This window comes from Danio rerio, chromosome 10, assembly GCF_049306965.1.
Source record: "Danio rerio strain Tuebingen ecotype United States chromosome 10, GRCz12tu, whole genome shotgun sequence".
In the NCBI taxonomy this organism is placed as follows: Eukaryota; Metazoa; Chordata; class Actinopteri; order Cypriniformes; family Danionidae; genus Danio; species Danio rerio.
The window spans coordinates 41,865,001-41,882,150 of record NC_133185.1 but is presented as its reverse complement, the minus strand read 5'-3'; the positions used below and the strand labels follow the sequence as shown (position 1 = coordinate 41,882,150).

At 37.8% G+C, this 17,150-nt stretch overlaps 1 protein-coding gene across 2 annotated transcripts; it reads left to right on the top strand.

The window, feature by feature from the left end:
* On the top strand, positions 1 to 14,738 carry phf12a (PHD finger protein 12a). Of its 2 annotated transcripts, none has more exons than XR_012386478.1 (15): positions 1 to 460; positions 709 to 890; positions 2,992 to 3,064; positions 5,125 to 5,551; positions 5,632 to 5,752; positions 6,034 to 6,166; positions 6,286 to 6,450; positions 8,083 to 8,226; positions 8,318 to 8,903; positions 8,978 to 9,094; positions 10,531 to 10,674; positions 10,752 to 10,844; positions 10,919 to 11,001; positions 11,082 to 11,327; positions 11,477 to 13,090. XR_012386478.1 is itself a non-coding variant. In XM_001919920.9 (15 exons), the coding sequence occupies exons 1-15, from the start codon at positions 395 to 397 to the stop codon at positions 14,219 to 14,221; spliced, it is 2,826 nt and encodes a 941-aa protein (XP_001919955.5). In that variant the 5' UTR covers positions 1 to 394; the 3' UTR covers positions 14,222 to 14,738. The 2 variants fall into 2 exon arrangements, 1 of the variants encoding a protein (XP_001919955.5); XM_001919920.9 differs by lacking the exon at positions 11,477 to 13,090 and adding an exon at positions 13,869 to 14,738 and having other exon boundaries at positions 11,082 to 11,220.
* The last annotated feature ends 2,412 nt before the right edge of the window (positions 14,739 to 17,150 follow it).

Sequence of the window (17,150 nt, the reverse complement as noted above, 5' to 3'; positions counted from 1 at the left end):
GTGCGTCAGTAAGCGCGAGCGTTCCTTCATCACAACAGAGACGCTCCGCCGTTAAGTCGCCTTTCACCGGGAGAAAAACGTTTGTTTTCCGCTTCTGCCAGTTCTCTGCATGACCTGGCCTTCAGGGGGGCTTGATGTTAGACGTCTTCGCATCATGGATTTACTGGTAACGTCTGTGTGTTTATTCTTCCTTCTGTTACCGGGCCGGAGTCTCGCAGAGCACCGGGGATAGAGGCCTCCGCGCGCCTGCTCGATTAACGGAGAGCCCGCGCGGAGCCACAACACACACGGGCGGGAAATCCTACGTGTTTTTGGCAGAGGTCAAAGGCTATTCGTCTGACAGTGGTCGAGGTGCAGCGGCTGACGGAATCGGAACCAGTCGGGACCGGTGTTGATGTGGGGTAAAATGGAGACCCCGACGATCATGTACGATCTGGATACCTCCGGTGGGCTGATGGAGGTAAAGCACACACACTCTCATGTACCCATTTATTCCTCTCTCCAGTCTCCACTGGCCGCTTCACAATCTCTTTGTAGCCGCTAACGTTAACAGCTCACGAATGTCATCCATAGCATAGGCTCTCGTCACATGGGCGCGCACGCGCGCTCACGGTTACGGCCCAACAATGGCTCGAGTTGGAGTGATGCAAAACGCGTAGTGTTACAGATGTTTCAATAAGGAGTTTCTGAATTTCTTCCCTGCTCCAGAAAATCCAGACCCTGCTGGCTCCGCCCAAGTCTGAGGACGGAGAGAAGAAGAACAGAAAGCCGGACAGGAGCACCAGGAGATCCGGAAGGGCCACCAACCATGACATCTGTGACAGCTGCCGGGAAGGAGGAGATCTGCTGTGCTGTGATCACTGTCCTGCTGCTTTCCATCTACAGTGCTGGTGTGTTAGATTCTGGAGCTGTTTAAGCCACTACTGTTGGTCAGGTTTAGTTGGGGCACAACAGGAAGGTTGAGGTGACAACTAGAAGTGCTTCAGATTTGGCTGATGTTGAGATGCAACATCATGTTTGCTGCCAGGGTTTATTTATCTGCTTGATAATTCTTGAATGAGCAGGGAAAATGTATTGCAGGGAGCTGATAAATAATCATGAGCCACAGACATGTGACTGCAACAGTGCCTACATTATGGAGAGATAGCTTTACATGATGATGTTGTACTGAAAATGGACGCTTTTTTTTCCTTTGCATTACAGGCAACATTGTTGACAAAATAATTCTGGTTCACACAGAACCATGAGTGACTAAAAACACTATATTACGCATGCTAGGCCAGAGTAGTTAGCTATGTCACTTTGTAAAGCAACATTACACTTATCCTGTAGTCTGCTATTGTTGTTTTTCTTATTAGGTAATCACATATGCGATAATAAGTAATAATCATATGCATGACATCAATGTTTTCACATGTCTGCATTCTGCATTTTCAAAACACACACATGCTAAAACTTGTTTAGGCTACCAAAATAGCACTGTTGTATAAACGAGCAAACAACCAAAATATAAAAATATTCCATTTTAGTTTTCTAACATTTTTCTAAAGGCATGTTTTGGATATTGCGAATATAACGCATGTTTTTTTTTTCTGTTTTTTTATGTTATAACTGATTTTCAACAGTAATTTGGTACTGTTCGCTTTTAAGTGCAATGTCCACATGTATCAAAATCCAATTAACCACTATAAATATAAAACCAACCCTCTGTCCACCTTTTGTTTTCTGTTACACTAATCCATTATTCTAAGATGTGTCACAATATAGCACAAAACATTGTTGCTAATTTAGTTTTCGTTGAGACTTTAGGCTGCTTTCACTCTGCTGGTTCAGTCTGAAACAATGTAGTGTCACAAAATTGCTCATGTAAATGCTGTTATGTTGACCTAGGCTAGCTAACCAGAACTGCATTTAGGAGCTGTTCTAAATTTCATGCAGTGTCATTGTGGCTTGATTCGCATGAATGCAAAGCAACTTGGACTTGGGTGTGCACTTGCTCAAGAAGTTATTTGTGCATGCATTCAGCCAGTGAAAATGTCATAAGTTCAATGCACATATAGGGGATTACCGTTTGATGATTTACCCTGAATATAAGTGAGAGAGCTTGTAGACGGGATGTCATCACTAACTGCATTTTAATGTCTGCAATCAGCGTTCTCTTCCAATTCTATGGTGTGTTATTTTCTATTTGCTGTTTATAATAACGCTAAACTACTTTGCTAAAACAATGCACGTTCATCCTCGTTCTGCTTTGCACTTTTGCAATGACGTAACGCACCAGGGTTCATTGAAATCAAAACCAGACCGACATATTCACACTGTGACTGTAGCAGACATGCCCTGTGCGCAATCCTTTGTGTTGCAGTTGATCAGCTGGAGCGTAGAATGTTTGAATTCCCATATTTTCTTGTTGTTTATACTTTGTTTTTGGGGAGCTGAACTGATTCCATGTGAATTTGAGAAGAAACACATGCAGCCGGTGGTGTGCGGCCCATGGGCTCTGAAAATCTGCCATGCTGCCCTTCATTAGTGCTGTAACTTCTAGAGTTTCTGGTATTCATTTCACGGGCTTCAAAAACCAGCAGTTACATATGAAGCGCTTAATGGCTTTAAAGCAGTTTTATATCTTGAAGCTATTAGAACTAAGTTAGAACTAAGTTTAGCTGCACCAGTTGATGTAGTACAGAATCAGACAGCCTGGTGCTTTCAGGCTTAATAACAGAAAGAAAGCGTTTGGACATCGATATGTTAGCATTTGTGCAGTGAATTAGGTAACAGAGAGTCCTTTCTTACAATCCAAGGTATTAATTTACCTTCTTTTTGCAGACTGAGTATATATAGATGGTTTTCATTCCAAGTCACCTCTTTTAAATGCGCGGCTGTTTTTTTTATTGTAGTATTGAATAGCTGTTAGTAACAGACCTGTGCATGTTTGCGGAGCATTAGATGAAGCCTGTAGTTTTAATCCGGACTTTGTTTACATTTCCCCAGTAACCCACCATTGAGCAGAGAAATGCTACCCTCTGGTGACTGGATGTGTCATCGCTGCACTGTTCGCAAAAAGGTTGGTGTAAAATTAAGGCAGACATAAATATTAGTAATAAAACAATAATTATTAAAGGTATTTTTGTATTTTACAGTATTATTTCAGTAGTAGCATTTATTTGATTTAGTTTACAATTGATATAAAAAATAATGTCTGATAATTACATATTTACTAACTCTTACAAAAAATGTTGTAGAATTAAAAAGTGAAAATGGTATGTTGTATAGGACCCAATGAAATCGTAATTTTTCTTGACTTATTACATTTTCAATAGCTAGTTTTTTTTTTTTTGTTTAGTTTTTTCACATGTTTGTTAACATTGAATAGAGGAAAAAATATTATTACATAAAGTATTGTTGTTGTTACACTGAAAAGTACATTGTACAATATGGTGTTGATATATTTCTGTCAATTTCTTCAAGTTAATCCAAAGCTTTGATTTTGACATTACACAAAATAAATGTATTTCACTGTCCGCATCACTGAAGTCACAGCAGGGTTTCTGCCGGATTTACAAAATTAAATTTATACACGTTTCTTTATTTAACCAAATAAATAAAAAAACATTGACATCAAGACCTCATTTACAAGTGTGACCTGGCCAAGAGGTCCGCAACACATGACTAATGAAAAATAATAATGATAATAATAATAATAAATAGAAAACTAAGATTATATGAAAATATAGTTTAGTTGTTCAGCTTTACCACATTACAAGATGTTAAAAGCACATACATTGAGAAATGGCCTGTTGTTGTTTGTTAAAAAGGATAGAGTGAAAATATTTGATTGGAATGAGCTCAGATATTTTTAGTTCAGACTGAAGAGTTTTCCAAGATGAGGTGGCGGCTTAACTAAAGGCTCGCCTCCCCATTTCAATTTAACCCTGGCAACAGTCAAATGATAAAATTCACTTGAACGTTGGGCATACTGGCTTTTTGACTTATGAAGAAGGGAACTCAGGTAGAAAGGCACCAGACCCAGAGGAGCCTTGTAGACAAGAGTCGTTCAGTGGGTGGACTTTTAAGACCGTTATTAATGAAATTTTAGACTTAGACTAAATGCTAAGGATTTTTCTTGAACATCCTTGTTGGAAAATATTTTCTTTTGTCCTATCAAAAAGTATTTAATTTAATACATTTAATAATAATAATTTAATTTAAAAATACAGGTAAAAATCAGTATCCTCAGCAGTAAATAAATGGAGAATGTTTAAAGAAAAGTTATTGTAAGGAAAGTAATTGACTGCTATTTTTAAATGTATATTTTTTATATTTAATAAAGGGGTGGTCCAGAGTGTATTTTTACGGCTTGGTTGTGTTTATAAGATGCAAAGCAATGTGTGCTCATGTTTCATTTGTAAAAAAAAAAATTTACATAATTTTTTTCATATCTTGCTTTGATTATGTACAGCTACTCAGATAACATGAAAATGACTCATGTTTTCTAGTTCCTCCAAAAGGCCCGCCCTCAAAAGGCTCTGATTGGTCAGCTAACATAATATGCTGTGATTTGCAGATAGGCTCCAAGCACCCGGTAGCATCTCTGTTATGACATTACAGCGTCTCTGGCTATGCCCCTTCGCTGCGCGAGGTGTATACGCATAACCTGAAGGGTCAATGGTCTCATTAACCTGAATGTATTTTTTTGTAGTCCCCAGAATTTGTTCGCTGTTGGCTTTGCTAAGCTAACTCTGTAAAAGTCAGTGTCTCCCTTTGCATTGAACTTTGAGTTTATTACATTCTGAGATGTTGTTCATGTTCACACAGCTACATTACACATCAACTAGTAGTAGTAATCGTAGTGGATCACCCCTATAAGGCCTTGTTGGTGATTGTATGGGTGTTAATGGCTAGAATGGATAACTATACAAGAACAAAGGAAAATTAAGACCTGTTAAAACAGATTTAAGACCTACAACACAATATTTCAGTAGATTTAAGGCTTTTTAAGGCCTATAATTTAACTTTTGAGATTTAAAAGACATTTTTGGACCCCACAGATTCCCTGCACGGGTTCCTTTTGCATAAAATTAAACAATTTGCATATTAAAATGTTGTTTTTTTTTCTGGTAACAGAAAAGGGAACAGAAGAAAGAGCAAATTAATGGCCTGCTGGAGCGGCAGCTGGGGAAGCAGACTCCTCCTCCAGCTCCTGAGCAGGATTGTGGGACGTTACGACTGGATCCCTCTGTGGGGACGGGTGGCACAGGCCTGCGGGCCGCCGTCGCTCAGGTACGACTTTTGGAGAGACGACACAGCAGTCGACCTGCGACCCCCAACTCCAACACTTCTTCAGCAGACACCCCCACCCCATCAGAGCAGAACGACACAGAAGAAGACCTCTTGGATGTGGAGGATGAGACTCAGGGTTCAGAGCCTGAACTCTCGAATACCACAACCACCCTCAAAAGACCATTTGACCTCCTAATAGCCGCTGCCATGCAGAGGAACCCCACGCAGTTCCAGCTTCCGAATGACCTCACCTGCACAACCGCACTTCCAGGTACAGGACATCCCGATCAAACTGTCCAGATTGTTTGCAATTCAGAGACGCCTCTGATGCTTCTGTTCTTTTCTTCTCAGGCACCAGCAAAAGGAGAAGGAAAGACGAGTTGTCCAGCAAGAGTGTTAAACGGCCACAACACGAGCTGGACAGTTGTGGACTGGTTCCACTGCCTGTTAAAGTGTGCTACACATGCAGCAGGTATGAGGCTTTGTATTATTACATACATTTATAAACTCTACTTGTGGCATGGTGGTTCATTGTTTAGCACTGTCGCCTCACAGCAAGAAGGTCGCTGGTTTAAGTCTCAATGTGATCACTGACTGATCGATCGGAGCACCCTTATTGACAAGTTTAAATTCCAATTCATAACATTATTTTGATTTTAGAGACATTAAGTTCAGGATGTTTTGTGTGTGTTCTTGTGTTTTTTTTTTTTCATTATTATCAATCATGTGATGTTTATTTTCTGTCTCTTGCAGGAGCTGCCGATTGGCTCCACTGATCCAGTGTGACTTTTGCCCTCTCTTATTTCACATGGACTGTTTGGACCCGCCTCTCACTGCCTTCCCCACAGGCAGGTGGATGTGTCCCAACCACATCCAGAACCTGATAGTAAGGAAGCGTACTTAAAAATAAATAATAAGACCTGTATAGAACATACATGCTATTTCCATATCCTAAACACTTGAACCAACATGCCAATAATTCATTCTCTTTTTCTTTCCTCAAAGCTGAACCAGAGATCCTTAACCATCAGCAACCGTTGCCAGTTATTTGACCAGTTTCAGGACTGTATATCTCAGCATGCTGTCAAGCTTGACTTCCTCCAGCGGATACATAGACAACACCCCCCAATACAGCGATCAACTCATGCCAGAAGCAAAAAGACTCTTAAGGTGATCTGCCGTCTTTTAAAGTCACTCAGTATTTACAAGCATTAATTAAAAAATGTGAATGACGATGCAGACAAGTATGATCGTCATGTGTTGGTGGGCTTTTTCAGTATACATTTCAATATCGATCACATTTAGTCAGTAATGAAAAAGCAGTTGGACTTTTGTGTCTGGTTAAACATATCAATCATATGAGCGACTATATTGTAATAGGAGTCCAATCAAAATCTCTGTACACGCTCAAAAGAGAACAAGCTAAAAATGATTTAGACCCCGTGTATACCTGTATTTAGCTTCATGTACTTGTCTTAAGATTGATGAAAATACATCTTAAAAGGATATTTACCCAAAAAATTCATTTCTTTTCGTTTTTTCTTTATTCTGTTAAATGCAAAATATGATAATTTAAAGAAACCTGGAAACCTGTAAACGTCTACTTCAATGGTATTGTTTTTTTTTCCAATGGTAAACAGGTTTTCAGCTTACCTCAAAATATCTTATTTTGTGTTGAACAATAAAGAAACTGATAGCGGTTTCAAACCACGAGGGAGCGTGAATTTTCATTTTTGTGTAAACTATCCCTTTAATATTAGGCACAAACATAAGCCTTTATGACACCACTACAGAGGTTGTGGAAAATCATTTGGAATATAATTTGCGAGGTTTCCGTGGGGTCTTAAAAAGTCTGAAAAAGGTCTTAAATTTCAAAAACAAAATATTAGGCCTTAAAAAGTCTTAAATTCCATCTCCGATAGACAACAGGATGCTGAGCCAGCATCGCAAACCTCCAACCCGCCCCCGTTGCAAACCTGCTCACAAAAAATACACACTTAGGCTCATTTACACTAATAAGTCTTAAAATGGCATTTTAGAACAAAAATGATCCACACCCACACTGTTTTACCTAGCATTTCTGAACAGCCCTCCGTCCTCTGAAAACGCACATCACATGAACAGAGACACAGCCACACACGCTGGTCTGAGCTTCAGAGAGCAGTGCACGTCAGACAGTTTATCAAGGATGTACTGCTGGATCGAGTCTCACTATAGTTGTTAAAGGTGATATTTAATTCATCCCGTTTCCATCTAATGACTCTTTGGTCTTTTGAATCCATCAGGTAACGTGTGAGAACGTCAGTACACTGCTTCAATCTTTCACTTTCACACTTGTACTTAGTAATTTTAGTGAAAACCTCAGATACTGTTGGTTGGGCTTATTTTTTTAACCGACCAAGTTTGTGGACGCCATTATAACGACACAGATCACTCAGCCTATTCATGCCACGGAAAAAGTGATTGACAGGTGGTAATCTGTGTGTAACTTATCTTTATTTATTTATGATTTGGTTTTAAGTAAAATAAAGACTATTCGGGTCAGGTAGTTGAAACGGTAGGCTACAAATAATTAATTTGTTATGAATTAATTCATTATTCATAAATAATTAATTCACCTCCGCCTATGTTGACAATGCCATAGTCCATTGCAATGTTTCACATTGTACGATGCCAAACTGGTCAAGATCGCCCAACCCTACTGTATAAGTCTAAGTTCATTTATAAAGGTCTTAAAAGGGTCTTTAAAGTCTTAAATTTGACTTGAAGAAACCTGCAGAAACCCTGATTTGGTTTTGACAGGTTCCAGATGCCATAAAGTCACAGTATCAGAACCCACCTACTTTGATGGCATCAGCAGGGGTCCGTGAAGGAGAACTGATCTGTACTGGCCTTCCTGAAGCTTCTGTCCCACAGCACTTAGCCAGTGAAGATGAACAACATCAGGTGTGTATCAACTGCTCACAGTTCACTTCTGATTTTAAAATCTATTATTTCACTGAACCATTCTTTTTGTTTTGCTTATGCTTTGGTATAGTGGCTCAAAGACATCATCTCGCTGCAGTGCAGCATTATGAGGCATTTAAGGAACAGACAAACATCTCATTGGGATTCAGAGCACACAGAAAAGACTGATCTAAAACTCAGAGACTCCTGCCAGAGTGCCGCCTCGCAGGGCAGCCAGAACTCTTCACCAAAAGTTCCCTGTAGCTCATGTACTGAGGGACTGTGTCAGAACTGTAAGACCACAAACGGCCCTGTAGACCAATCGATTCAGTCCAATGGAACACAGGATCCTGTTAGAACCCAAAACAAGAGCGCTGACCGTGAAAAGCCTTGTTTACCCATGCCCAGTCCACCCAACCATGCCAACTCTGGAGCCATTATCAAGGGCGAGGATGCCAGTTTAAAGCCTCGTAGTGGCACTGATGTCCTTCCTCCTGCTCATGTCAAATCTGAGCCCCGAACTCAACCATGTGATCATGCTAAAACTCCACCGGCTTCAGATGCAGCTGCAAAAGTCTCAGACTCCACTGTATGTACAGGAGCACATGCTGTTAAACCACAAAAAGTCACCTCAGACGCTGGGTCAAATGGACAGAGATCTCCATCTTCTTCTTGTGGTAAATGCCTCTTTGTATAGCATGTATTTGATTATCACCAACAGAAATATTCATTGGCTGCTTTGTCTTCTCAGGTGGAAAGTCCAGTCTGGACTCAGTGATGGCAGGCAGTGGGGACATCTCCTCTTGCACAGAACCCAACATGTCAGAGCTGTCCGGTCGGATAAAAGACATCATGCAGGGCGGTGGAGGTGGGTTTGTTTGTGTTTTTAACCCTTAAAGACCTAAAGGTATTTTGTGGGCACCTAATGGGCCTATATTAATATTTTTTTATACGCAGTTTTACTTTTATTTTAGCAGTAAGCCTCAAGTATCATATATTATTTTAAACAGGAGAACCTGAAGTTTCAATCTGTATCATTTAAAGGTCCAGTCTAAAATATTTTTTGGTCCAAAAACATTTGAACAGACAGAAAATATTCCAGAATTTTCCAGAAACGATTTTTTAAAAAAGTGGCATTTTCTAGTTATTACAAACAAAACCTTATGAAGTGTTTTTCTTTTTTTAGAAATACATGCTATGATGTTTTATACTTCCAAAATAAATTTTGTCTACATCCACCATTCCCTGAGCAAGTTACAGCAATTTATTTCAATGTTATTCCAAGGCGTTTTTCAATGGGGGAAAAAAATGCATTTATTTACTGACAATGTATTTGCCCAAATGTTCTGGGAATGAACTAAACATAAAAAAATGTTACAAAATAATAGAACAGTGAAGCAAATTTGACTTTCCAAATAATATATTTTCAGTTACTATAAACAACACCACTTACAATGAACAAATAAAAAAATAAGAAAATAATAATGCGTCAAAGTCCAAATAAACATGGTGCAAATCCTCAATAAAAAAAATAGATATAAATATTTACTATACTATAAATAGTTACATAACTAAACTAGATTCAATATGGACCATCCTTAGGTTTTATGTGCCAGCATGGATATGGTTGTCTGTGGATATGGATTTGGATATGGTTGTCTGCAATGCAGACAAACAGCCGCACCTTCATTTGTGTCTTTTGAAAACAGCAAGAGCAGCACTTCATCTTTGCTGTGTCCCTGTTTTGTCATGTTTCTGTGCTGCTGTGCATGCAAAAGTACTTAGTATGAGAATTATTTCATGCAAAACTTTTTTTTTGCGTTTTATTTTGCCGTGCGTAAATGTATGCCTATCTCTCATTCCATGTTGTTCAAAAAGCTCATTGTTGGTACACAAAGCGAAACCTATGCTTATTGGTCGAGAGATGGCGAGTTTAAACAATCTGGGCATGGAGGATGGACAATGCATCAATGTATCATGTCTGGTTTGTTCGGAGACACAGTGACGAGCGTTTCTTTGTCAAATCAGCGTTGTCAAAATTTGATGACGTAACCGCACTGATTCCGGAGCCTCTGAAAGTCTGTGAATGTAATGTGTTACAGTGCTGGAAAGCTGAGATTCTCTTCTTTATGCCAATCTTTGAATTGTATGGATCGGATGAGTGGATCAGTTATTAAACATTTAAGAGCAATACTTATTTTTAGCCGAGAGCGGCTGTCTCGGTCTTTAAGGGTTAATGTAAACCATTTAGAACACAGCTTAAAAAATAATAATAATTATTGTGTAACCCTGTTTGTTTTGCAGAGGTTGAGCTTAACGCATTAGATGAGAAATTTATCAAGCTTTTGGCCTGGCAGCGGATTCAGCAGCTTTTTGACTCAAAATCATCTCCTGTTCAGAGCAGTTCTCCTTTATCCGTTTCTCCGGCTCATAGGAAACACGGTGAAGGTATGAAATATTACTCAAAACCTCTTACAGAAGTTTGTGTTCACATCCGTTTATGATGAATTATTGTCTATTTTCAGCTCAGAACAGGGAGGTGCAAGCAAGAGCTTCATTCTGTTCGGTCTCAGGAAATGCTGTCAACATGTGCTACAGGAGTCTGCACATCGGGACAGGTGATTATCATCCTGTGCCTGCAGGAAACGCATCATCCTTCAGTGTTCAGTTTAAATATCATTTCTCATTCTAGGTGCTGATATGGACGTGTGCCTTACAAACTACGGGCATTGTAACTATGTTTCAGGGAAACATGCCTGTATATTTTATGATGAGGTATGCCATTTTAAACATTTAAGAGAAAAAAAATGGTGTGATCTCTTTAGAGTAATTTCAATCATTTTCTCCTCCTTCAGAATACCAAGCAGTATGAACTGCTGAACTACAGCGAACATGGGACAACCGTGGACAACATACTGTATTCATGTGACTTTTCAGAGAAAATGAGCCAGAGTCCATCCAGCAATCTTCTCACCAAAGTGCAGAACATCATCCGTGAGTTCATTTTTATTTAGTTATATTTTTCGTCTGTTTCAAGTCATGAGGAAGCAGAAGTAACAGTAGGTCATTTATTCTGTTTTGATATACATTAGAGCAGGGATGTCAAACTCCATTCCTGGAGGGCCGCAGCCCTGCACAGTTTAGTTCCAACCCTGCACCAACACACTTACCTGTAGGTTTCAAACAAACCTGAAGGACTCAATTAGTTTGATCAGGTGTGTTTAATTAGAGTTGGAACTAAACTGTGCAGGGCTGCGGCCCTCCAGGAATTGAGTTTGACATCCCTGCATTAGAGTAAAGCAAACCCTCAAATAAGAAGAAATGCATGGCGTAGACTTTTTTTTTTTCTGACTGGATGATATATATTGCTGTTTTAGTGATGTCAGAGCTGACACTGTCAAGAATGTCTCTCAGTTTGCAAAAAAGCAAACAAAAATACATTGAGAGTCCAAAAGTATTCACTGATTAATGAGGCTAGAATGACAAAATTATAAAAGCAAAATTATTTTCTTCTACAAATATGAAGACGAAGCTTCATTAACAAATGAATCAGTCATTTTGAATGAGTTTTTTGAATGAACGATTCAATTATTTACTCATTATGCCCCAATCCTAATTCTACCCCTTCACATGAACGTGCAAAACGAGGAGTAGGGGTGTCCCAATTCTCTTTAGCTTGAAGATGTAGGGCTAAGGGGAAGGGCTAGATAACCCTTAAAATTAAGTTTTTTCAGGACCACACTCGAAACCGAGGGGTACGAAAATTTCCCAGAATACACCAGCCACAATGGCAGTGTAGCTGCATCCGGAAGCAAGGAGATCCGCAAATTAGAATTTTTTGTCATTATTACGAATTTTTACAACAAACAAGCACATGTTTAAATACATTCATAACCGCGTTTGTGTTTTACCATCATGCTTTAAAAAAAAAAAAAAAAACAAACACTAAATTTTGCTCTCTATAATCCATAATAATAGCTCCTGTATAGCAGTCCCAGAACATTTTGTCTCTGGAATACCCTGTCAGAAAAGGTTAATGGCTGGGAATGAGCTTTTTACAGTGTCTACTATAACGTTAATGTTGTTTTTGTGTGTTTACATAGATGAATATGACCATGGTGTAAATGCACAGTATAGTTACGATCTTAATGCCACATTATATCATTATGATAACATGATATTGTTGCATTCAGTGATTTCCTGAAGATAAATACCAAAAAATAACGCAACTGGAATAACTACAGCAATCGTCAATCTCATAGAAGAAAGAGATCATGATGACATATGATGACGTGTGCAGGTGTTGTAGTGCTGTCCCATTTCTCAGAGGGAAAATTTTGAAGCCCTCCCCCTTTACACTCGGTTTCAAGGGTCTAAGGGGTACAAAAATAAGGATTGGGCTTTAAACAGATTTTACTGGCAGTTTGAGTGTCATGTTTATACATCTATGGCAAGTAAAGGTACCAGCACAAAAAATACTTAGGAAAATCAGACTTATCTGCAGAATGTACACTTGCCATTGGCAACAAGTAAGGGGCCGGCTGGAAGCAGACCAAATTACTAAACGTGTCCCAAGAAATAATATGAAGTCAACATGAAATTAAAATGGCAATTTTTAGGAAAGAAAAGCTGTGATATGGCCAAGTGAGCAACTTCCATTTTATGGCCCCATAAAAAAAATATCATCACGCATTACCTTACATAAGCACAATACATTGCCTCATTCTGCAATGTGGAAGTAAGCTCTTTTCTGTGATCGCTTTCAAACTTCTGATTCATTTGTCTATGGGGAAATGACAGAATAATTTACAAGAATAAACGGTCGGCTTACTTGCTCTACAAAAAATTATGTTTACGACAATGCAAAAAAAAAAAAATATATATATATATATATATATATATATATATATATATATATATATATATATATATATATATATATATATAAAATAAGCAAATACAAGTATTCAACATCAAGCAGCATAATCAGCTTTTTTATGCTTAAACATCAATGGTGAATGAGACCAGAAGTCTCAAGCCAATAAGTTTCCAATGGCTGCTCCCGAATGTATGTGAAGGAATAAGGTCAATATAATGCATTTAAAAAACTGATTTAATTACCATTTCTTTGTGTGTAATGTAATGTATTTTTTTTATTTAATGCCACGTCAGCAACCAAGGCTATCTTCATGGCAGGAATCTTTCAACAATAAATATACAATTTAAAAAGCAACAAACAAAATAAAACATAAATAAGATTTTTTTGTGTTAATACATGATAAAAATTCTAAAATCTTTTCTGGTTTCACTTTGTCAAAAATGTCCTTAAAAGAGTTCATTTCATAAAAAGTCCTTCTAGAATCAGTAAAAGCAGGACAGTCCAGTAAAATATGTTTTATAGTAAGAGGAGTTTTGCAGCACAGACGCTGAGTAGGGTTTTCACCTTGGAGCAAAAAACCATGTGTCATTCTCGTATGCCCAATACGAAATCTGGTAAGAACTACTTGATCAAATCGATTCTTAAAATGTCTTAAAATTCTGTGTGAAACTTCAGGTTGGATTTCATGTAATTTCCATTTCTTTGTGATTTGGAAAAACATCACAGTAACCAAGCAGCAGTATTAACTGAAATGTGTTTACAGGACGCTGCAGGAAAAAAGAACAAGAAGATTCTCTGAATAGTGTTCCCTCAGCAAAAGAAGTCACACACATGAGCTGCCAGTCCCAGGACGCTTCAGTCACTCCCTGTAACTGTAAAAACAGCGGCTCCCGTATGATCGGAGGCAGTGGTGCAGGATGGGAAGGCACTGCGCTCCTCCATCACGGAAGTCACGTCAAACTGGGCTGCTTGCAGTTCATTTTCAGCATCGCAGAGTTCGCCAACAAGCCACTTAAAGAGGAGCTCAGCGCCTGCAGCCTCGCTCTCACACCTGGCCAACAGGGGGAGCAGCTGAGCAAACCCAATCCTCCGCTACAACACAACCTTGTAACTTAACCCTGTACAGTTCAAACGGTTTGCTAACTATTCTATTGTTTATACTCTTGCATGAGGTGACGTTTTTCTAATTCTTTTGGACTCTTTTTGGCAGATTGCACATTTTTTGTGTCTCAATGCAAGACTTGCATTTTTAAAGGGAAACTTTGGTCATCAGAACCGTCGAGCAGTTTTCACATGTAAAGAAATCCAAACATCATCTATTTTGTGCCAGTAACAAAAGTTTTTATACAAACAAGCGTCTTCTTTTATTTTACCCATCCCATAAAAACGGATGCTTTTATTTATGTCCTCTGGAGCGAAATGTGAGGAGACTTGTAGATATGTATATGTGTGAATAGACAAAAATCCACAACATGATTCAGCGCACAAACAAAAGTGCTCCAGTTTGTATTATTTCTGCCGTGCACCATTTGGTATCTGTCTGTTTCATGTGTTCTGTAAGTTTTCACCAAGTTCTTGTGTCAAACGATGTAAATACAAACCATATTTTAAAATAACCTGCTTTAGAAATCCACAGCCTGTGTTATTGTGTCATGCTTACAGACCGATTAACTGGTCTTCTCTAAGATAAGTTGCTACTACAATTACATATACAAAGGGTTTGAAAAAATATCCAATTTCAAGAGATATATTGCCTAAATTGTGAGGCAAATTAGATTAGATTTAACTTTATTGTCCTTACACATGTACAAAGCAACAAAATGCAGTTTAGGTCTAACGAAGAGTAGGAGCAAGTGCAGGATATAAGTATAAGTCAGTGCAATAAAGTGAAGTGCAGTTATAGGGTAAACTGTAGTGATATTTAAAGATAATTTTACAATTATATGGTTCGATAAGAAATGGGGTTTGTTTGTTTTTTCTAAACCAATTTGTTTTTTTGTCCAGTGTAAAAATAAAACAAGTCAGGAATCTGGTCGATTTTAAATTGAAGGAGAGAACCAGGGAACTGTTTTTATTTGAAGTGTTATGGTTACTGAAAACTATTTATTTTTGTCTGATCCAACCCAGAATTTCATAGACAGCAACTGTATATATTATGAAAAAAAAAACATAACACTTTATATTGTAAATAACAAATAATATAATGTGTAAAAGTATAATATATATTACATTTAATTAGATTTCTATATTATGCACTTAAGTTTAATCATTCAGTTTTTATATTGTAAATAATATTAATATAATAAATGTTTAAAAGTGTGTGTGTGTGTGTAGTTGAAGTCAGAATTATCAGCCTCCCTTTGAATTTTTTTCTCTTATTTTAAATATTTCCCACATAATGTTTAACAGAGCAAGGAATTTTCACAGTATTTCCTATAATGTTTTTTTTCTTCTGGAGAAAGTCTTACTTGTTTTATTTCGACTAGAATACAAGCAGTTTTACATTTTTTAGATACCATTTTAAGGACAAAATTATTAGCCCCTTTAGGCAAATTGTGTGTCGATAGTCTACAAAAAAAAAAAAAAACATTGTTATACAATGACTTGCCTGATTACCCTAACCTGCCTAGTTAACCTAATTAACCTAGTTAAGCCTTTAAATGTCACTTTAAGCTGTACAGAAGAAAAATATCTAGTAAAATATTATTTACCGTCATCATGGCAAAGATAAAAGAAAACAGTTATTAGAAATGTTTTAGAATTGTTTAGAAATGTGCTGAAAAAATCTCTTTGGGGGAAAAATAAACAGGGGGTGGGGGAGGGGGGCTAATAATTTAGGAGGGCTAATAATTCTGACTTCAACAGTATGTTGTATACTGTAAACCCACACTTTTTTTGTCACATTCATAATTCATAACACATGTTTATTTTCCTCATTTAAAGTACAAAACATGTTTACAGCTTGATATTTTTCTGCTCCTATAACTGTGCTCAGTTGTTCTTGAAAATATAAACAGTTGCTTCAATATAATGTTAACGTATACTTTCAATGCCAATTTATGTTTTGAGTTTTTACTATTTATATATACCATAAAAGTTAGACATGATGACTTCAAAATGCCAGCAACAGAAGCCACTTGGCAACTACACAACAACGTAGCCGTGATATCTGCATAAATCCTTACTTTTCCCCTCAACAAATGTCACATATCTCCAGAGTCCTGGGGCCTGTTTCAGAAAGGAGGTTAACTGAAAACTCAGAGTATTTTAACCCTTAAATGAGAGAAACTCTGGGTTTTCCGTTTCAAAATGACAGGTTTGTTAAACTCGAGAAAGCAGGGTAAGTCAAGCCTGTTTTTTAAAAGAGAGGTAACTTTAACTCAGAGTCAGTTACTGTGGTATCTTACTCTGTGTTTTATTCTCTAAACTCAGAGTTTCTGTCGGTCTCCTCCCCTTTTTTTAAGATGAAGCGGTATTTCTCACCTGAGCCTTACATTTCCACCCACCTTTTTTAATGCTCATTTTGGATAAAAAACGCGCATAACTGAGTAGGATAAACTTTTATTCGATAGAAAATGTGCGCATAAACTACGATGGAAACACTTTTACTGAACAAATTACAGTATGTACATTAAAAAAAAGATCATGATCATATGATAATGAAAATGTGTGTAAATGAACAAACCAGCAGGCTGAGCACACTGTAACACGTCTTAAATATTGTTTTAGTCATTCTAAAATGCCTTAACTGTTTCAGTATTAGTGTATATTATTAATTACCTCCGAACGTCTGGAGCGTGTCAAGAGTCTCCGCGTCTCATGGCTTCAGACGCCCCCACGTGTTCATTGTGTTTCAGCATTGTCTTCTGACATCGAGGCGCAAGTACATTAATTAAGCTAAATAAAGAATTAATTGACGCAGCTTCTTCTACCACAGTAAATTCTGTTTTTACTGTTGATATTTGGTGCCAGTTTAATCAGGAAGTGACAATTTTTTTCTCTTTGACTCGTTGGATGGAATTTTATTCGCATCTTTTATGCAATA